This window comes from Lacerta agilis, chromosome 9 (genome assembly GCF_009819535.1).
Source record: "Lacerta agilis isolate rLacAgi1 chromosome 9, rLacAgi1.pri, whole genome shotgun sequence".
Taxonomy (NCBI): Eukaryota; Metazoa; Chordata; class Lepidosauria; order Squamata; family Lacertidae; genus Lacerta; species Lacerta agilis.
Window position 1 is genome coordinate 17130687 of NC_046320.1, and position 22182 is coordinate 17152868.

At 43.3% G+C, this 22182-nt stretch overlaps 1 protein-coding gene across 4 annotated transcripts in view; it reads left to right on the forward strand.

Moving 5' to 3' along the window:
- ATP10D (ATPase phospholipid transporting 10D (putative)) overlaps window positions 1–22182 on the forward strand; it is a 65881-nt gene that overhangs the window by 14827 nt on the left and 28872 nt on the right. For 2 of the 4 annotated variants that reach the window (XM_033159890.1, XM_033159892.1), the window contains 8 exons: window positions 93–365; window positions 1953–2147; window positions 7541–7745; window positions 10108–10193; window positions 11710–11816; window positions 14707–14838; window positions 16274–16389; window positions 18151–18403. In XM_033159890.1, coding sequence (XP_033015781.1) covers window positions 118–365; window positions 1953–2147; window positions 7541–7745; window positions 10108–10193; window positions 11710–11816; window positions 14707–14838; window positions 16274–16389; window positions 18151–18403 — 1342 coding nt within the window. In that variant the 5' untranslated portion in view covers window positions 93–117. Of the gene's footprint in view, window positions 1–87; window positions 366–1952; window positions 2148–7540; window positions 7746–10107; window positions 10194–11709; window positions 11817–14706; window positions 14839–16273; window positions 16390–18150; window positions 18404–22182 lie in introns of all 4 variants that reach the window. The other 2 variants (XM_033159889.1, XM_033159891.1) reach the window with 2 other exon arrangements.

A 22182-nucleotide genomic window follows, 5' to 3' on the forward strand; every position in this document is an offset into this window, starting at 1 on the left:
AGCAATTTGTCCTTGCATGTAATGTGCATTTCAACTTCACCCAGCTTATTCTGCAACTCTCTCTTTTTATCTTAACATGCTGCAAAGTAAAGGACACAACTTGGTTTGCACGAGAACATGGCAGAGCCACTTCAGTGGGCCAGAGACAAATGGCAGAGCATGGTTTCTGCAGAAGGCAATAATGATGTCACCATCCAGCAGCCGGCCAAGACCACCAGTAAACACAGGATAGTTATACCATGTCTGGGGCATTTTAAGGAAGAATACGAAAAAGTATCCCACCTGTATCAAAACAACAGAATACGGACTACAAAGTACCGACTTTGGAACTTTGTACCGAAGAACATATTCGAACAGTTTCACAGGTAATGTGCGCAGTTGTGAAATTAAGGGATAATTAGATAGTATTGTTTGCAACATTCAGAGTGAAAGCAATGGTAGTTTGTTACAGTAATGAACATCAAAGAGTGTTGTGGCACCTACACTGTGAGCTTCCCTGAGATATACAAATTTAATAAATACAGTGGTGCCTCGGGTTACAAACACTTCAGGTTACAGACTCCACTAACCCAGAAGTAGTACGTCAGGTTAAGAACTTTGCCCCAGGAGGAGAACAGAAATTCCTCGCAAAGATTTGGGAGGGAGAGGGCAGGTGGGAGTAGGGGATGCTTAAGTTTAATAAATATTTCTGTTTGGAAACTGTTGTTTGATTGTATACTTCAACATCCCAAGGATAATTTTCCTCCGTGTGACCTGTTGGTCTGTCCACATTGTCTTCTTGGCTGAAAGGTGACAACAGATTAAACTCTTCCCCAACGGTTTGATAAGCATCGGCCCTCCCAAGTAAAAGTCACCCTCAGACCTTGAGGATCTGCTTTGCCCCCAGAATGCATGGCCAGTGACAAAAATTATGGAAACTGTAGTCTTACAATACCTGGAGGGCTACAGCTTTTCCATTGTTGTACCCAGGTGGCCTTTCCAAACTATGAATCTATGGATAGCTCAGTTGGTTAGAGCATGGTGCTGATAATGCCAAGGTTGCAGATTTGATCCCCCTATGGGACAGCTGTGTATTCCTGCATTGCAGGGGTTTGGACTAGATGATCCTCAGGGTACCTTCCAACTCAACAGTTCTATGATCTGTTCAAGTTTTAGGGATTGTGGCGGCTTGGAGAGAAGCAACCTAGTCTGCCCCACAGGGCAGATTGCATTCCATTCTCCAGAGATGGTTTCCACTTTTATGTAGATCTAGATAATTTTGGGGACAGGTGGTTCCAAATAATCTGCTGGCCCCTTTGAATACGTAATAATTGGCACCCATGTGGTCAACATTTGCGATAGTTTAGTTGCCTGAGATACTGGCATAATACCACATTTTGAATTTAATGTAACTGTTGATGTACCCCTGGGTGTATTCATTGTGGTGGACTCCTCATTCCTGGTCATTGATCATGCTAGGTAGGGGCAGGTGATAACCATAGTCAAGAAGATTTGGAAGGCACCTGGTTGGCTAACCCTGGTATACCCTATCCTAAGCACCTACATCCTGATGGAGGAAGCCTTAGGTTTGGGCTGTAATTTTAAACATAATAAAACTGGAAAGAGAAAACAGAAGAGGTGATTTGGAAGCATAATGGTTGTGGGAGAAGAGCTGCGTTTTGTGGTTGTGTGTAATGTTGCTTTGATTAATCTGGACACGTTTTCTGATTTTACTCTAGTGTTGTGGGATCTTTTCTACCATTAGCCCCATGGAGTAAATGCCTAGTCATAACATGCATGCCCATACTTTGCTATAATATCAGCTTACCATCCTTAATGAGCTGAATACGAATCTGAAGTCAACTGCTACTACTTAGGTGTGTCATATCAAGCTCCAGACACTTTTTTTTTAAAACACTCGCTTCAATGGCTGACGCTAACATCCTGTGGGTTGTTGTGTTTGTGTTTTCCAGAGCTGCCAATTTATATTTCTTATTTATAGTTTTGCTGAACTGGGTTCCAGTGGTGGAAGCTTTCAGGAAAGAAATCACCATGATCCCTCTCATTGTGGTTCTCACAATTATTGCTGTGAAAGATGCTGTCGAGGATTACGCAAAATACCAGTTGGACAAAAAAATAAACAACATAGTGACTCAAGTCTATTGTAGGTAAGGAAATCAGAAATAATACTACCATTGCCTTTGACAAATATAAATAAGAAGTTGAATAATTAGATCCATTTCAACCTGGCTTTCAGTCCAGTTTTGAAGCTGAAACTGCATTGGCCGTCCTGGTAGATGACCTGTGTTGGGAGATTGATGTGGGAATGTTGAGGGTGATATATTGATTAATATCATCCTCCCTAACTCGTGTTAGCAAGCTTCTTTACTTAGCAGAGTGCAGTCCCCTTTTACGCAGCAGAAAGCTGGTTGCAAACTCACGTGAGTCTCTTAAAACAACAAGCAATTCAATCTGGCTTGGCCAGATTGAGATACATTCTATTATTCCCGGTAAGACCCCTTTAATCCCTCCTAAAAGAATAAAGACACAACAGTCTTATTCATAAGTAACAAAAAGTATTCAGGTAGGTAGCCGTGCTGGTCTGACACAGTCGATTTTTTTTTTAATTGTCCAGTAGCACCTTAGAGACCAACTTAGTTAGTTAGTTAGTTAGTTAGTTAGTTAGTTATATGGAGACCAACTAAGTTGGTCTCTACCTAACTAACTAACTAACAAAAAGTAGTTTTACTCATGATCAGGCAGAGCACAGTGTGACAGTTACAAACATACAAACAGGTTTACCCCCATATGGGAGATAACCTGGGGGACTGCTGGCTGGCAGCCAGCAGTACTGTCCAGGTGAGTCAGGAAGTTCGCAGGACGAAAAAAAAAACGAAGAGAGGAAGGTGGCTACTAGTCACATGCAAGAAAGGATGCTCCAGCCAGCTGTAACAGGAAGTTCAACTTACTAGTCCAACATCCCCTGCATGGCCACTCTAGCAAAACAGGTAATGTTGTACTTGACTGCTCAGAGTGGATTACATCCCACAATTGATGGGTGCATTCAGAAGCATAGCGTGGGGGGAATTTTGTGCGGAGGTGCAAACAGGCACCCCCCACAGCAGGCTCCTTCGTCGGAGCCTGGCTCCGAGCGAGAAGGAGCTGCACCTTGGCTGCGGCGCTAATGCCTGGCCGCAGCTCCACCCTCGGGTCAGGCCTGACCCAGGGTAGGGGAGCAGGAGAATGGGTGGCGTTGCTGCCACCCACCCTCCTTGGCTGTGGCTCACCAGTGGCGAAGAGCTGGAGGAGAGTGGGCAGCAGCTTCCCTGCCCCTCTCCTCCCTTCCGGCCCTCACACCCCTTGGGGGCACACCCCGCACACCCACCCCTGGCAGCGCAGGCATATGCTCCGCCGCTGGGTGCAGGGTGATACCCTGTCGCTCCTTTTGTGGCTCTTTGTGGTTTTCAGTCCTGTCTACCATGGGTGGGCATAGGAGTGATTGTGAGTGGGGCCTGCAGCTGCTGGTGTTTGCCATAAGCCGTCCTATCCCAGTCTGGTGCCCTCCAGTTGTTTTGGACTCCAGGAACTTGATGACCCTCGTGGTCCCTTCCAACTCCATGTTTCTATTATTCTTTGGTCGCCTTGTAACTATCTGGGCATACAGCAAGAGAGGCCTCTGTAGGAGATTCCAGTTCTTGGGTAGGATTATATAGAGGAAGACAGTCTTTCATGAAACCTGGTTCCAAGACTTTTAAGGTTTGGCAGGTTTTTTTAAAAAAAGCAATGTGAATAGTTGTCGGAAACGTATAGGCAGCTTTTCCTGTTTGGGGATAGGGGGCGGAGATTGAAACGGTGCTCATGTTCTCCTCCTGTGCTTAAGCTGATAGCCGCAACTGCCATTGAATATCTTCACACCTTGCTGCAGTTTAAGGGCTTGAATCCCAATCTGCTTCTGAGGAGACATAATTCAGACTGGCTGTTGTTGTTCAGTCTTTCAGTCGTGTCCGACTCTTCGTGACCCCATGGACCAGAGCACGCCAGGCACGCCTATCCTTCACTGCCTCCCGCAGTTTGGCCAAACTCATGTTAGTAGCTTCGAGAACACTGTCCAACCATCTCATCCTCTGTCGTCCCCTTCTCCTTGTGCCCTCCATCTTTCCCAACATCAGGGTCTTTTCCAGGGAGTCTTCTCTTCTCATGAGGTGGCCAAAGTACTGGAGCCTCAACTTCAGGATCTGTCCTTCTAGTGAGCACTCAGGGCCGATTTCCTTGAGAATGGATAGGTTTGATCTTCTTGCAGTCCACGGGACTCTCAAGAGTCTCCTCCAGCACCATAATTCAAAAGCATCAATTCTTCGGCGATCAGCCTTCTTGATGGTCCATCAGACTGGCTATGTTGAAGCAATTGGTAATTGGTAATTATAGATGGTTGTGCTGTACTACGTTTCCCAGACGATAATGGACCTGCCTCAGCACTGGGGTGGGGTGGGGACACACATTGCACCAGATCCAGCTCTCCCTCCCTGCAAAATGCAGAAATACCAGCCAGGTATGGAGGGTACCACGGATGCTGCCCCTTGATTCCCCTTCATCCCGGCTTTGCACATTTCAAGCCAAGATTTGGCCTTTGAGAGTACTGTACTGTATATTAACATGCGCAACATTAGCTGTGTGCAAATTGAACTTTAAAATATTTTCAGATTGAGCTCTTGATAGGGCCTTGAACTCATTATCCGTTTTAGGGAATGTGCTCTGCTTAAAAGTGGTAATTACAGTTTAACGGCATTGTTTTGGGAGGCAAGAGGCTCTTGGCAGACATTAATGCAGCTTTAGTGTGTTTTGTACCTATACTGCTGTATCGATTTTGCACATTGATTTTTATGTCCTCTTAGAAAACCAGTGATAACCATCTAGGAAAGGAAGTAGGCAACTGACTTGTACTAAATATTTTTAGACTGTGCTGCTGCTCTACCCTCCTTTTCTCTGCTTTTGATTCCCTTGCATTTGGGGGAGAAGGAAAATACAAAAAAAAAGTGAATGTCCTCTGTCCTTTGTGGCCTCTCCTTTTAGGCTTGCAGTCTGTTGAATGTTTGCTGATACAGATTTTTTGGCCCCAAGGGGGAAAAACTGGTGTGTGTGTGTGTGTGTATTTGTTTGTTTGTTTTGTTTTTAAAAAGAGGATAGAGGAACCATTGCACAAATATACCACAAGCCTTTGGGTCTCAGCTAGTTTTCATATTCTAGTTAAGTATAATTAACATGCTTTCCGTCTTGTTTTACATATTATTTCCATGATGCTGACAAATGACAAGTTCTAGTTGACAGATCAGTGGCATGCGGTTTCTAAGCAAGTTGTTGCGTTTGGGTTATCAGGAAAATCAAATCGGGAAGGAGCAGGCCTCTCAAACACAATTGCCCTTTATTGCTACATAATAAGAATAGGACCAGAAACTCTCTGGAGCTCCGCAGCATTCAAACTACAGGAGCTGAAGTGGTTTTGGTTATTTATTTATTTAAAATAATTATATACCGCTGTATTGTAGAAATGTATCATAGCGGTTTACAACAATATAAATACATAAAACCATGCAGTAAAATCATTTTTAAAAGTTTGAAAAATAAAAGCAAAAGTTTTTTATTATTAAAAAAAACTTCAGTAGATCATAGTGAAGGATGACTTCTAAATGTCAGATAGGCCAGTCATTTAAAAGTTAGCACATAAGGTTTTGAAAAAAGCACATAACACTGAAACACCTGGCCAGTGACCAAAATAAATCCATTCATTCATTCATTCATAACCCAAGTCTTGTGGATAGAGTTGCCCTTGAAATCAGTGTACAAGGATTGAATGTGATGGGGACATGAGCAGAGAGGGGGTTGTAAGAATGGGTGGTGTGTTCTCGATATGGAGGTGTCTGTTCTAAAAATCTACTTAATACTACTTAACATAACCTCTCCACTGAGGATGTTGAGCAGTTGGTATGATGAGGTCTTGATTTTGGTCATTAACATAAAGAAAGGGATCCATGTTTCTTGGAAAATGTCTCTGTTCATTATGCCTCTATAATTGCTCTTCCGTTCCTTCTACAGCCCTTCCAACATAAAGGAGAAAGGGAGGGATTAATTTTTTGCCAGTTTGACTGGTGTCTAGTTGCCAGTAGAGGGTGACCTTGAGCGAGGCCTCCTGTAAGGGAGCAGAGATGGTTTTAATGGAGGGGAGTGGTGTGGTATGTTGTTCTGCCTTCCCAATGTTTCTTTACATGCTAATTTCCACGTTTTATTTTATTTTATTATATAATTATTAAACATTTTTAACACAAAAAATACACACATACCTACAATTACATAAAAATGAACAAGACAAACATAGTAACATACATTTCTGTCTTATATCTAATATTTCTTCCTCACATTGTATTGGACTTCCTCCTATCTCCTCTTCCTGCGTTCCTTGTCAATCATCTTTAGTAACTTCTAAACATCTTACCAAATCATATTTTGTACCAAAACTTATCTAAATATCTAGTCTTATCTATTTTTCTTAACTTATAATCATCTATCTTAACCACTTATCCTTACTTACATCTACAGCCTAACTTTCTCCTAGTGATATCTAATTATCAGTCATACAATAATTTTTTAAATACAATTAAAATTTCTTCCAATCTTCTTCCACTGCGTCATCCCTCTGGTCACGGAGTTTCCCGGTCATCTCTGCGAGCTCCATATAGTCCATCATTTTCATTTGCCTAATTTCCACATTTTATGATGCAAAAGCCACTTCTGCGAGATTCCGCTAGATTTCCAGAAGTTTAGCACTCATTTCTGAGTTAGTTGCTTTCAGAGAAATCCTTTTGCAACCCTGTTAGTTTGGAGAATTGCAGGAGTTTTGTGTTGTGATCTCACATGGCGAGATTTGAGGTGCTGCCTCGTTCGAATGCAGGCATGTACATTGAACTATGTATACACCACCATGTATTCACGACTGTGTCTGTTGTGCGGATGCCAGAGGTAGTTATGTCAACAGGGAGTCAAGCGTCACAGCAGTGCTACTGAAACACACACAGAGACTCTACACACCGTCAGAGCCTCACCTAAACGAAACTCTTTTGTGTGCAAGCTACAGACAGTCCAGACTCTTTCCCCCCTTTCTTCCCAATGTCTCAACAAATGAAACTGATTTGTAAAAATGATACATGGGAAAAATACGAGAGAGAGACATTGCACATACTTTTGTAAATCAATAAATCTTTAATAAAAATACTTTTAAAAAAGGTTTAAAACATTAACACTTCTGAATTTCTTTATACCAGGAAATATTCTGAACATGCATAGTTAGATGTGATGGTTAATATCAGATTTTCCTGTGTACATGTAAAGTCAAAATTGAATTGACTGCCTTATAAATGCTTTTGTTTTGTTCCTTGAGAAACGGGTGGATTTTTAAATGCGTGGTGGTTTATTGCTTATTGTGTTTTCCTTCTGTTTCGTTTTATCATTTTATGTATATATATATATAAATGGGTCCCGCCCCCTCCCTTTCCTGTTTTTCCCTCCCCAGAAATAAAAAGACATACGTCGAGAAGTTCTGGAAAGAAGTTAAAGTTGGTGATTTCATCCGGCTGTTGTGTAATGAGGAGATTCCTGCTGACATGGTGCTGATATATACTAGTGATGGAGATGGAATCTGTCACATTGAAACATCAAGCCTTGATGGAGAGACCAACCTGAAACAGAGACAGGTTGTGAGAGGATTTGGCGAGCAGGTATAAACGGGCACTTCTTGGGGGAAAGTCTGTGTATAATCCATATCAGGGGGAATCCTATAAACTTCAGTACGGTAGTTTTTGACAGTGCTCTTTGTACTGATTTCGGACTCTTGGCTCTACTTCATTCTGTCTCCAGGATTCCTCTCCTCCCTTCACACACAGAAAAGCAACACCAGTATTCTTCCTTCTGGCAGCAACCCTTGTGATTCACCATGTCATTCCAGAAACACACACAGGGCTTTTTTTTCAGCCAGAACTCACCAGAACTCAGTTCCAGCACCTCTCAGGTGGGTGCCATTGCCATTGCCATTATAAGAGAACAAGGGAGGTGTTCATGGTGAGTTCCAGCACCTCTGTTTTTTCTCGAAAAACCACAGCATACACACACAAAGGCACACAGACCTTGGTGAATGTTGACATTCACCGCAGTTTGGACATTCACTGCAGCTGAGAATGTTCCTCATTATTAGTCCGTTGTATAAAAAGTTCTCCATGCAGCTGATTTATCCCACAACTATGAGATACACTAGTAATATATCCCATTCCACAGAGGGGAGAACAGTGGCTGAGGGAGAGGTATTCTGTATAATTGGGGGGGGGGGTACAATATAATAAATAGTCCAGCACAGGATCTGATCAACCCATGTATATTTTGCCTCATATTAATACACTCATATGCAATGACTAGATAGATAGTCAAAGGAATCACTAACAGGTGGACTCTTCTGCCTTAAAAATAAAAACTCCTCCCTCCTTAGAGATGGGAAGGCTTGGGGAAAACCCAGGTTTTTTTCCCAAAGCCGTTTTTCCACAGAATTTTATTTTTTTAAGTTTGATATAGTTTGAATATTCCACACACTTTTTTTCATTTTTTTTCCTGAAAAAAGGGCTTAAAACACACACACACACACACACACACACACACACACACCTCCCCCCCCCATTCCCCCACCCCCACCCCAGTCCTTCTAGCATCCAGACTTTGGAGCTTCCTGCTGACTGACGCCAGGCAGGTGTTCTCACTGTACTCTTTCTGGCAATTGCTCAAAACATGTTTGCTAGTACTAGCCCATCTGAACATGTAGAAGCTGCATGCAATTTACTTCCTTTTAACCACTGCTGACTTTAATCATCTTTTGAATACTCTTAAATACCGGTACCTGCTTTTAACTGTGTTTTATCAATCATTTTAATGTTCTGTTGTATATTTTTGTAAACTGTTTAGAAGCTCTCTTACAATCATGCGGTTTATAATATATAATAACGAATTCAATTTAAAAAACACAAACACTCCTTTTGCTTTCAAACAGAGTTTGTGCCTTACTGCAACATACTATTCTGTAACTGGATGTTGGTTTCTTCTGGGCCTGGCATGCAAAAGAAATTGCCTTACGCTTTGCCCCGGCTCCCCTTAAGTAGAGATGGGAAGGCCTGGAAAAAAACCAGAAAAAATGGGGGGACGGGACGACAGGTTTATAGAATAAACTGCATGTATATGTTGTTTCTTTTGTTTTTGTTTCTTAAAAGCACTACTCAAAGGATAGACCTTCTATGGAGCTTAAATATTGAAGTGAAATTTAACTTTATTTGCTGTTGGTGCTAAGGGGCAAATCTGATTATTTTTTATGTGGATGGTTTCTTGCTTTTTTGTTGCTTTTGAGGGAAAGGGGGGTGGTTACCTGTTTTATTGCAAGCATAATACTTCTTATATACACTGCGTTTCACGCAATTTGTAAAACTACTCCACACTGAACTTTTTTTGCAGTGTTTCCAAAATGTCTGCTTTTTTCCGGGGGGTGGGGGTGGGGGGTGGGATAGGGAAAATAACTTTTTCCCCCCTCATGGCTTCAAAATTTCCGGAAATTTTACATCTCTATCCCTTCTCAGTGCTTATTTGTTAATTGCATTTCTATCATGATGTCAAAAAGTAATCAACCAATTATTATTTATATGGCATATGGGGCTTGATTAAACTGAGTGAGGCCTTGGTTCTGTCTGTACCATTTTCTTTCCCTCTGATAAGCACTGGCTCACCAACTTTCATGGACAGAGGTCTGTACCAGCAACTTCTGCCCTTTTTTCAGTCATTCAAGAGACTTTTTCCAGTCACTTCAGAGAGGGTTTTACTTTTTCTTTCGCCCAATAAGCAGTAAAGCAGGCCTTCCTGTGAACCCGCTCAGTTCTCTGAGAATCTAGATTTAGCAGTACCTGGATTTTTACCTCAGGTTGTCATGCCAACCTGCGTAGCTAGGCATGCAAAGAACTGATGCAAATAATTCATTACTTTAACAAAGTTGCTGCATCCCACGTTTGAGCTCCATTTCCCCCCTTCTTCTCCCCCCCCCCCGTGTGTATCTAGGAAACTGAAGTTGATCCGGAAAATTTCGCAAGCAGGATAGAGTGTGAGGCCCCAAACAATGATCTTACCAGGTTCCGGGGGTTTATGTAAGTAATTTGGGGTAAGCTCTGTCTGCTCTCTCTGCTTGATAAAATATTATAGAACTCGTATTAAAGTAAAGAGCAGCAGCTAGCAGTCTCCAGGCCATACTTAGCCACTTTCTGGCTATTGCTTATTCCCCTCTATTGCCAACCGAGACGTGATTGGGTGGGAGGCACAAATAGTTATGGAGTGTGACTTTACAGCAGATTGCCTTCACGGATGAATTTTTGGGCCTTCACTCCTTTGTCAAAGTGGCTTTCTGGCAAATCTTGTTTGCCAGCTCTGCATGCTCTTGGTCCCATGGAAAGTCCTCGGCTTCAGAGTCGAGGCTCCCAGCTTGAAGTTGGAAAGATTATTAGCAACTTTACATTATTAGGCTACATTATCAAAGTATTTGTATCACGGCCTGACACCATATGCCAAGGGATTTGATTTACAGTGGAACCTTGGTTCTCCACCACCTTGGTACTCAAAACATTTCTGCTCCCGAACGACGAAAACCCGGAAGCGTTCCGGTTTTGGAACGTTTTTCAGAAGCCGAACGTCCGATGCAGTTGTCAGCTATTGTTTCTGGGGCGCCAGCACCAATCGGAAGCCGCGCCTTGGTTTTGGAATGTTTTAGAAGTTGAACAGACTTCTGGAACTGATTACGTTCGAGAACCAAAGTACCACTGTATTACAAATCTAACAAAAATGAGGGATTGCACTGAAAGTGCCCTTATCAGGCTTTCCTCTCAATTACTAGCCCAAACACACCAAGCCTTCTCACTTGGAGATGTTTTCAATACAGACGATGCTCTAGGACAGCCTTCACCAACCTGGTGTCTTCCAAATTTGTTGAAACTCAGATATATAATCTAGGCGAGGTTGCAGTCACCAAAACGGAATGTTTAGTTGCCATTTTGGGGCAAGACAGGTCTAAAGTCTTGTTTTTCAAATGATGGACTGACTGTGATTGATTCTCAGTTAAACCTCTGGTTCTAGTTCAGATGGCAACCTTGAACTAGGTTAACAACTTTGAGAACAGAAAGAAGGAAAGTCACTTGCTCCTGGGACAGTCCACATATATTTTGTTGTGTTCTGACCTCTTCATCTTAACGGTCTCTGCTCCTGCTCAGGCTGCACAGAAAAAGCAATTTGGTTCCAGAAATTAATTCTGATTGTGATATAGCTGATAGATATAGCTAGATCTACAGGGTGGCGTATTAGTCGATGAAAGTCTAGATCCAGTGATCTCCAGATGGTTGCAACGTCTTGGCACTCAGGCATCTCCACTTGGTTGCAAGTGGTTGAAAGCAAAATATGTCTGGCTAATTTCGGACACCGGTTGGACTACAAGTCCCATCAGTCCTAGCTAGTGCAGCCCGACAGCATCTAGAGGTCACCAGGTTTTTCAAAGACTGCACTAGGATATATTATTTTGAATGTCTTGTTGGCAGTGTTTGCGGAGCCTTTGTGAACATGAGTGCCTCTTGGGTGTCTCTAGGCAAATAATAATCACAGCTGGATTTCTCTTTACAGGGAGCACCCAGATCAGGAACGAGTGGGCCTAAGCAAGGATAACTTGCTGATGAGAGGATGCACCATCAGAAATACAACAGTTGTTGTTGGCATTGTGGTGTATGCAGGTCAGTGCCCTGGCTAGATATCGCTGGTTTGCAGAGCCTGAGAAATGAAGCCATTCATTGCCATCCCTGGCAAACACAAAGGGTTGTCCCCAAAGTTACTCAAGAGTAAACGCATTGAAATGATAGACACAGCTAATTTATGTCAATGAATTTCAGGGGATTCTACTCCTGTGGAATGTTCTCCCCAGGGAGATTCAGCCGGCGCCTTCATTACATATATTTAGGCGCCAGGCAAAAGCGCCCCTCTTCATCCAGGCCTTGGGGCTGATTGATACCTGATGCCCTTTTTAAATGGGAGGGTGGATTATTGGTTTGTTTGTCATCGTTCTTATTTTTGCTATGTGTTATGTGATTTTCATATTGTAATTTTATGTCGTAAACTGACCCGTGATTTACAGATGAAGGGTGGGAGACAAATTTAATAAAGAATAGGTAATAATAAAAATAATGCTCTGAGGATTTGGTTGGGTGCAGCCTAATACTTTGTGCGATAAAGGCAATTCTAGGGGTGTAACTGTTAAATATAGAGGATTAATCCATTATGATGTCAAGTGAAGGTTGGAAGGGAGGTCCGATAAATAGCAAAGGCTCCTAAAATCAGTATCTCCTCACATCAATTTCCCCTCCTCCCAGTTGTTCCACAGAATTCTTTTTATAAAGATCAATATTTAAAACATTCCACAGCTCAACAAGATAATGACAAAAACCTACCGACAGCATACAAATCAATATGGCTAACCTGATCCAAAACACCCACCCACCCCACTCACACAGAAAACCAAAGATCAACACAGCCAACCACAAAGGAACAAGCACACCCTACGCCAATCGCGACCTCTCACCGCCAAAGAAACGCAAGCGAGCAACAGAGAACCAACACAAACGATGCTGACACCAAATCCTACATACACTGAGGAAAATAGAAACATCGCCTCCCCATCCCACCCACCTCCTTCCCCCTTCTCTGCCTAATGTCTCAACAACCAAAATTGATCTGTAAAAATGTTACATGGAAAAATGCGAGAGACATTGTACACACTTTTGTAAACCAAGAAAATCTTTAATTTAAAAAAAAAAAAAACTTTCCTGTGCCTCCCTCTAGTTTAAAATGTCCTGGGCATTTCATAGCCATAAAACAGTTTACAGCAATAAAAAGCACAGTGCTATAATTTTATCATAGTGAGTTAAAACAACAACAACAACTGTAAAGTTGTTAATCCTTGGGAAAGAAAAAGGATTTTGCCAGGCATGTAACAGGCGTTAACGTCTTAGGCTCTAGGCTAGCCTCCCTGGATAGAGAGTGTGTGTGTGTTTGACAACTAGGGCACCATAAACAAAAATGCCCTCTTTCCAAGGAGCCACTGGGAAGAGAGCCTGCCCCTATTTGCATAGCAGACAATGGGAGTAGTGCTAGGCAACTGGAAAGCCAAGGACTCAGTCTGGCGCAGTGTCACTGGCTGCAGAAGCCCATTGTGTAACTCAAACTACTTCCTTAGGCTGGCACAGGCCTTCTGCGGCTTTGATTTCTGCCTGGCTGGCTATATGCTGACTCTGCGTAACTACCATCAGGCGTCCAAGTTGGGACTTTTGACCCTTGGGATTTCCTCGACCCTTCTCCGGTCCAAGCGGCCATTTGTATCCCCAAAGGGATTGTTACCTCACTTCCTGGCCACAGTCCCCTATCTCCCCCCCCCCCCCCCGGCTTATGCAAATAACTAATAAGATCAAACAAATTGGCCTAAACCCAGAATATCTTCTTAACGGAACTTTAAATAAGGCAAAATTTACTATTATTCAGAGGCTTCATGATGTCGAATTACAACAAGAAGTTGCCTTATTCCCGGAGAAGTATAGATGTTTAAAATCTTGGCCTAACTTTGCAGCGGCCCCTTACTTAACTAATATCACTAATGAAGCCTATAGATGGGCCTTCTCTAGAGCCCGTTTCGAGACAATGCCTTCAGCAGTGCTGTATGGCAAATTTATGAAGGTTCCAATGCATGCGCGTCTCTGCCCCTGAATGTCTAACAAGGTAGAATCCGTTACTCACATCCTTTTATTTTGCGAATTCTATAGTGAAGAATGTGCTCAATTTATTTTACCCCTTTTAACAAAGTTTACACCCATACAACACTATTTGGAATCCTTCCCCGAAATTTTACGACAATATCTTCTGGAGGATTCTTCAAGTCTAGTATCATATGATGTGGCTAACTTCTGCACTTTAGCTATTGAGAAGCGTAAATCTATTTTATTGAATAACACATTGTAAAGTTCCTTTGTGTAATTGTTTTATCTCGTGGTGGTGTTGCCGATTTTTCTCTGTTTTATGATTTTCTGTGCTGCTGGCTTTTGCCGTAATAAAACTGACTGAAAGACTGTATCTAGTAAGCATCATGGGGGGACGCAGGTGGCGCTGTGGGTTAAACCACAGAGCCAAGGCTTGCCAATCAGAAGGTTGGCGGTTCGAATCCCCGCGACGGGGTGAACTCCCGTTGCTTGGTCCCAGCTCCTGCCCACCTAGCAGTTCGAAAGCACGCCAGAGTGCAAGTAGATAAATAGGTACCACTCCAGCGGGAAGGTAAACGGTGTTTCTGTGCACTGCTCTGGTTCTCCAAAAGCGGCTTAGTCATGCTGGCCACATGACCCGGAAGCTGTACGCCGGCTCCCTCAGCCAATAAAGCGAGATGAGCGCCGCAACCCCAGAGTCGTCCGTGACTGGACCTAATGGTCAGGGGTCCCTTTACCTTCCCTTCAAGCATCATGGGACTCGGGGGCCAAGCTTTGCAAAAGTTATAATAACGAGTGTCTATCCTTGGCCCTGGTGGGGCGCAGTTTTGATTGTTTCAGTTTGCATTAAAAGATCTGACGTGTTTTGTGTTGTCGAAAGGTCACGAAACCAAGGCAATGTTAAACAACACAGGGCTTCGGTACAAGCGAAGTAAGCTAGAGAAGAACGTAAACAGAGACATCATCTGGTGTGTTCTGCTTCTAGTTGTGATGTGCTCTATAGGGGCCGTGGGTAAGTGTCAAGTTAAGATCCACCCTACAAAACAGGATATTCTCTCTTTCTACGTCTGTTTAGGACTCTCTGTTTTAAGGGGTTTTCAAATGGACTTTAGCATATTTATTTATTTATTTGGTCCCAAGACCTTACGTTGCCTGAGGTGAATAGCAAAATGGCGTCTCTCCCTTCCCACTGGGATTCCATCCATGCACAGAAGTTGACCGGACTGGCAGCCGATTCTTATTTCAACACTGCAGATGGGACGATAGGGGTTTGATCTGCATCCGAAGCGGCCCCTATTTGACTCCCGTTTATGGAGAGCTCTATTTTGAAGCGCCGTTTTTAGTTGTATGGTTTACACTGGCCGTATCCGCACCATACATTGGAAGTAGTCTTGTACCGCTTTTAACAGTCACGGATTTCCCCCAAAGAATCCTGGGAACTGTAGTTTGCTAAAGGTCCTGAGAGTTGTTAGGAGGCCCCTGTTCCCAGCTACAGTTCTCAGAGTGGTTTAACAGCCAGCCGCTCTTCCCAGGGACCTCTAGGAAATCAGCTGTGTGAGGGCAATAAGGGTCTCCTAAACAACTCTCATACCACCTTTAACAAACTACACTTCCCAGGGTTCTTTGCTGAATGCCTGATTCTGCTTTATGTATAATGCAGATGGGGCTGCTATGAAACTATCACTGGCTTCATTTGCCATCATAACATAGAGCACATGTTTTGCCTGTAGAAGCTCCCAGGTTCGATTCCTGCTATCACCGGTTACAATGATCAGGCATCAGATGATATAAATACAGCTGCAGCTGCTTTGAAATCTTGAATACTTATTTCATTGTTCTGCCGGTGTATAAATTAAGTGAATAACAAGCCTTGCATGATTTTTCACCCACATCGTATATTTAAAGCGCACGGCTGTGCCCCAAAGAATCCTGGGAACTGTAGTTTATTAAGGGTGCCAGGAACCGTAGCTATGTGAAGGAATAAACTACAATTCCCACGATTCTTTTTTTGGGGCGGGGTGGGGAGATGTTTGCTTTAAATGTACAGTATCTGAATGTGTTATAGGTTTCTGAAGGTATAGCAAGTTAATAGTACAGTGTGCTCTGGGGCATTTTCGCTCAGAAAAAAAAGTCCTGCTGAATCTAGTGAGATTTTTTAAATTAAGGGGGCATGTATAGGATTGCAACCTTCGTCAACTTATTTTTTGAGATGATTTTTAAAATATAAAGCCAGGGCAGTTTAGAAGGTGATTGATAACTTTGTTGTCTGCATTCCCCAACCTGGTGCCCTCCAGATCAGCAGGGCCTAACGAGAGTTGTCCAAAACATCTGGAGGAGGCACCAGGTTGGGGAAGCCTGTACTAGTCTGGTCACTGCCTTGGAACGCAGTGAATCGAAATTCATAGTTTCGATTTTGTTAATGGATTCTTTATCTTCTTTTTAAAAAGGTCACGGGTTTTGGCTAGGTGCCCATCCAGACCCACCTCTCTATAGTAGCGGAAAGCAAATTGCTCCAGCACTGGGAGCGTTTTTTATGTTCTGGACAATGATAATTTTATTGCAGGTAAGTTTGTGGTTTGGTTGCTAATACTACTAGAAAGCCAAAGTAACTTGAGTTTGGTGGGTGTGTTCCAGAATTGTTGTTTTTTTTGTTTTTTGTAGAATTGTAGAACCGTGGAAGGGACATTGGAGCTTGTCTAGTCCAGCTCCTCTGCTCAGTGCAGGATCTGTAATGCAAGGTGCAACTTCCCTGACATATGGCCATCCAACCCTCTGGATGCCCCCTTGTTTCTCCGCGCCCATCTTAAAATGTGGTGCACTGAACCTAGAGACAATACTCTGGATGCAACTGAGAAGTACAGAAATAATAATAATTATAAATAGAACGGAACTACAGCCTCTTGTGATCTGAGCCCTGTGCTTCTGCAAAAGCAGACAAAGATTGGATTAGTGTTTTTTCAGCACTCATGTTACACGGCTGGCTCATAGTTAACTTAGGATCAGCTGAGATGCTTAGATCAGGATTAGGCAATGGGCTGCCCTTGGGATGTTGTGGGCTACAGCTGATGTTGGCCATAAGCAGCATGGCCAATGGGCAGGAATGATGGCTGTATCACCTATAAGTTTCATAGTCGACAACATCTGGATGACACCACAATGGTAATCCCTGGCCTAGATCTTTTATACATTCTCTACTTGTTTTTGTTGTTCTTTTGTAGCTAAGTGCAGGACTTTGCATATACAAAGGTCTCCTCGCTTACGTGCGTTCAACTCCCACACGTGTATGTGCAGTGCCGGGAAATAATTGAATCAATCTATTTAAACTGCAAAAAAAGTGCAAAAACGGCCTGAAAAGAGCAGAAAAACCAACTGCCAATCCAGGAGTAATTGCACCAACATTTCAGGCCCATTTTTAATAGTGTTTTTCAAGGGTTCCCAGAGGTTTTGATGATGTTTACAGGCTTTTTAGATGGTGTTCCCCACTATACCTGATTTCACGTCTACATGCACCACCTGGGAACGTAACCCCCGCATTAGTGGGGAGGCACCTACATCATAGTTGGGTAACAGTCTGAGTTCGTATTTTAATCCTTGTTCTGTCTACTGCCATGCTAGTTGTCCCAGCTTTGTATCAGCTGCATATTTGATAAACATCTGGCTACATCCTTTTGCAAATCACTTACAGAACCCTGTGGCACTTCACTTGGGACCTTTCTCCAAGTTAATGTAGCACTATTAACAAGCAGTAGTTGGGTACAGTTGTTCAGCCGGCTGTGAGTTAACCTAACATTAATCTTGGCAAGCCCATGACAGACTTTCTCAAATGATTTGCTGAAATCAAGATACACTATGCCCACGGCATTCTCACGGTCTGCCAAACCAGTAACTATCGAAACAGCAGGTGTGATTGGTCTAGGATGACTTATTCTTCATAACCCCATACTGTCCCTCTTCCGTTCTGTTGATTTTTAGCAAGATATGCCCTTCCACTAGCAGATTCCAGTCATGAGTCTCATTCCACCGAGTCTCAGTGATCCCCAGCGGATCAACGTTGTTGTTGTTGTTGTTGTTGTTTAGTCGTGTCCGACTCTTCGTGACCCCATGGACCAGAGCACGCCAGGCACTCCTGTCTTCCACTGCCTCCCGCAGTTTGGTCAGACTCATGTTGGTAGCTTCAAGAACACTGTCCAACCACCTCGTCCTCTGTCGTCCCCTTCTCCTTGTGCCCCTCATATTAGGATTTCGGATTTGTTTTCTGGTGCAGTTGAGGGCAGGATCTGACCTCGTGAGCAAGCCATACTAAATCCACTTCTTGCCTTAACAGGTTTTGATCCCGATTTCTCTTTATGTCTCCATTGAATTTGTCAAATTGGGGCAAATCTATTTTATCCGGAATGATCTTGATTTGTACCATGAACCAACAGACACCGGGATCCGGTGTGGATCTCTGAATATTGCCGAAGACCTTGGGCAGATTGAGTACGTTTTCTCTGATAAGACCGGAACCCTCACTGAGAACAAAATGGTTTTCCGAAGATGCAGCATTGCGGGGATGGAATATGGTCATGAAGAGAACGGTAAGGCTGAGGGAGAAAGCTGCTTTTGTACCAGGACTGCGGTCTCAGGCACCAATCCTGAACACACTTGACTTACGCCTAAGTGCAAAAGATTGCACTTTGGTAAGGCTGCAATTCTTCAAGTAGTCTTGGAAGGAAACCCCCCAGTGGGCTATACTTATGAGTTGCTGTTTTTTCCCCATGACTGTTAAACTGCGTTCCTTAACATTCTTACTTGGAGGGAAATAATACTGCAAGCAGTGTTACTAACCTCTTCAGTAAAGGAAGCTAAGGTTTAGGCCAGGCATCCCCAAACTGCGGCCCTCCAGATGTTTTGGCCTACAACTCCCATGATCCCTAGCTAACAGGACCAGTGGTCAGGGATGATGGGAATTGTAGTCCAAAACATCTGGAGGGCCGAAGTTTGGGGATGCCTGGTTTAGGCTGTTGATCCCTAGTTCTGCGTGTGTATATAAATGATTGCCAGGAGCAGATGAAGGGAGGTGCAGTGGTGGTGGTCCTCCTCGGGTGTCACCACTGAGGGGGGTGACAAAATGCCGGGCAGCACTCACGGCGGGGCCTGCAGCGCGCTCGAGCCACGCGTCTCTCCTGGGAGTGACGCAGTGGCTTGGGCGCCCACAGGCTCCGCGCTGCCCCAAACGATCCGCCCACCGCCTCCCCCTCAGCTGTAGGGCAGCTGAGCGGGTGGAAGCAGGCAGACTCTTTGGAGGATGAAGAAGATGAAGAAGAAGAAGAAGAAGAAGAAGAAGAAGAAGAAGAAGAGTTTGGATTTGCTATCCCGCTTTTCACTACCCGAAGGAGTCTCAAAGCGGCTAACATTCTCCTTTCCCTTCCTCCCCCACAACAAACACTCTGTGAGGTGAGTGGGGCTGAGAGACTTCAAAGAAGTGTGACTAGCCCAAGGTCACCCAGCAGCTGCATGTGGAGGAGCGGAGACGCAAACCCTGTTCACCAGATTACAAGTCCACCACTCTTAACCACTACACCACACTGGCTCCCACGGAGCGTCCTGCCCCAGCTCGCCCCACCCCTGCAGGCAGCTTGCTCCGCTGCTGGTGATTGCACTGCCTTTAGTGTGAATCGAAGGAACCACGCTACTGGTTCCTTGTGTCCAGTGGGACTTTTGAAAGTTGCCCCCCTGGGAATAACAGAAGCCGTTTGCAGTGTCCCATAGATCAAGCATGCTGTTGTTGTGGGTGTAGGGGTGGTTAAAAATCACATAGGGCATATGCAATGCTTTGGAAGTGCCTAAAGTAGCTCTTGGCTTCCTGTCCTATACGTTTAAACAGTATCAACTGTCTTCTTGTTGTTGTTGTTCCCCGCCCATCTGACTGGGTTGCCGCAGCCCCTCTGGACAGCTTCCAACACATATACCGTATTGGCCCAAATATAAGCCGCACCCAAATATAAGCTGCACCTTTAAAATTCAAGGGGGTAAAGGGGGGGGAGACAATACCCGAATATAAGCCCCCTTAAAATTCCACAGGCACACACACCCGTTCCATTTTACCGTATGTCTGTTTCAGCAGCGATATCGTAAAAGCCAATTTTTGCAAGGTCGCGAATTCAAGCGGCGCTTTAACTTTTCACGATCTGAATTTGGGGGGGGGGGGAAGTGAGGCTTATATTCAGGCCAATACGGTAAAAACATAATAAAACATCAAACATTAAAGCCACTGCCAAGAAGGCCCTCTGCCTGGTTCCCTGTAACTTCACTTCTTGCTGTGAAGTTACAAGGAACCAGGCAGAAGGTATTCGGAGCTGGACCTCAGTGGTATTTGGGCTGAACGATGGGGGTGGAGATACTCTTTCAGGTATACTGGGCCGGGTCCGTTTAGGGCTTTAATGGTCAGCGCCCAACACTTTGAATTGTGCTCAGAAACGTACTGTGTAAAAATGAACATTCTACCCAGAGTTCTATTCCTTTTTCAAATGATACCAGTCGTCAAAGGGACGACTCAATTTAAGGAATGGCAGAAGGTAATATCTAAATATATCTGGCAGGGCAAACACCCAAGGATAAAGCATAAGTTGTTAGTGGACACGAAAGAAAGAGGGGGGTTTGGCCTGCCAGATCTGAAAATATACTTTGAGTCGTCCTGTATGATATGGATAAAGGAATGGATGGTGCTGGAGGATAAAGAGATATTAGACATCGAGGGATTTAACAACAGGTTTAGTTGGCACTCGTACCTCTGGCAGGATAAAGCTAAAGTACACAAAGAATTCTTAGCGCATGTGTTCCGCAAACCATTATATGAAGTGTGGCAAAGAAATAAAGCACTATTAGAAAGGAAAACGCCAAGATGGCTGTCGCCCACAGAGATTCTAACGGTAAAGAAGATAAATATAGGGGAGAACTGGCTAACGTATGATGATTTATTAGTAGAGACTGAAGCAGGATGGAAAATAAAATCATACGAACAGATTGCTAATAAACTGACAGGTTGGATACAGTACCACCAGGTACACAATTTATTCATCGAAGAGAAAAGAAAATGTAATTTTGATATAAGGAAATCTAAATTCCAAATTGAGATATTGGAAGGAAATAGAAAATTATTATCAAAGATGTACAATTTACTCTTAGAATGGTACACAAAAGATGAGGAGGTGAAGGAAGTTATGACGAAGTGGGCGATTGATATAGGATATAACATACAATTGGATAGGTGGGAAAAATTGTGGAATCATCACATAAAATTTACGGCCTGTACAAATCTAAAAGAGAATCTAATGAAAATGATGTACCGCTGGTACTTAACACCAGTCAAAATAGCCAGGATGTATAGGAAAGGCAGTAGTAGATGTTGGAAGTGTGATCAAAAAAATGGTGATTTCTACCACATGTGGTGGTTGTGTGACAAAGTTAAAGTTTTTTGGGAGGCGATATATAATGAGTTAAAGAAGATACTGCAATATACATTCCCGAAGAAACCAGAGGCGTTTTTAATTGGCTTGGTTGGTGAGGAAATCAGAGGGAAAGATCAGAGAATTTTCTTATACGCCACCACAGCAGCCAGAATTTTATTGGCTCAGAATTGGAAATTGAAAAGCTTACCAACGGTAGATGAATGGAGAATAAAATTAATGGAGTATTCGGAATTAGCGAGATTAACTGCAAGGATAAGAGACCAGAGAGATCAACAAGTTCAGGACGATTGGAGTAAATTTCTGAAATATTTAGAAGTAAATAGTCATGTAATTCACTAACAGGTGGAACAGAATTCTTGCAACCTAGCAGAAAAGGACGATTAAAAATGGTGAGACTGTAATAGGGGACATAAAATTGGAAACTTATGGGAAAGCGGACGAATGATGTAGACTAACAAAACTGGAGTAGAGTAGGAGGGAAGTCAAAACTCGGCGGAGTTCATGTTATATTGTAAAAAGTATATTTGACTAATGTATGTATGTTTATGTTCATTTTTGGAAAATAAAATATATTGGGGGGGAAAAAACAGAAACGTACTGGGAGCCAGTGATGAGCATCTTTATTATAGTTCCTGTGGCATCTCTTTAGTAGTCCCCGTTTTATGTTCCGTGCTCATTAATCTGTATAAAAGGTTGCGCTAGAAAGCGACAGGCATGTTGGGCCTGTAAACACAAAATTCTTTAAAATATGGAGTATGCTCATAGTGCTTTGCTGTGGGGCCCTGTGCATGCTAAGGAAATTCGTAAAACCTTGATTAGGATGGAACCATAGAAATGAAACTGAAAACATGTATATTGCAGGTTTTCATCCATTCATACATATTTATCAGTAAGGCTTGTACTGT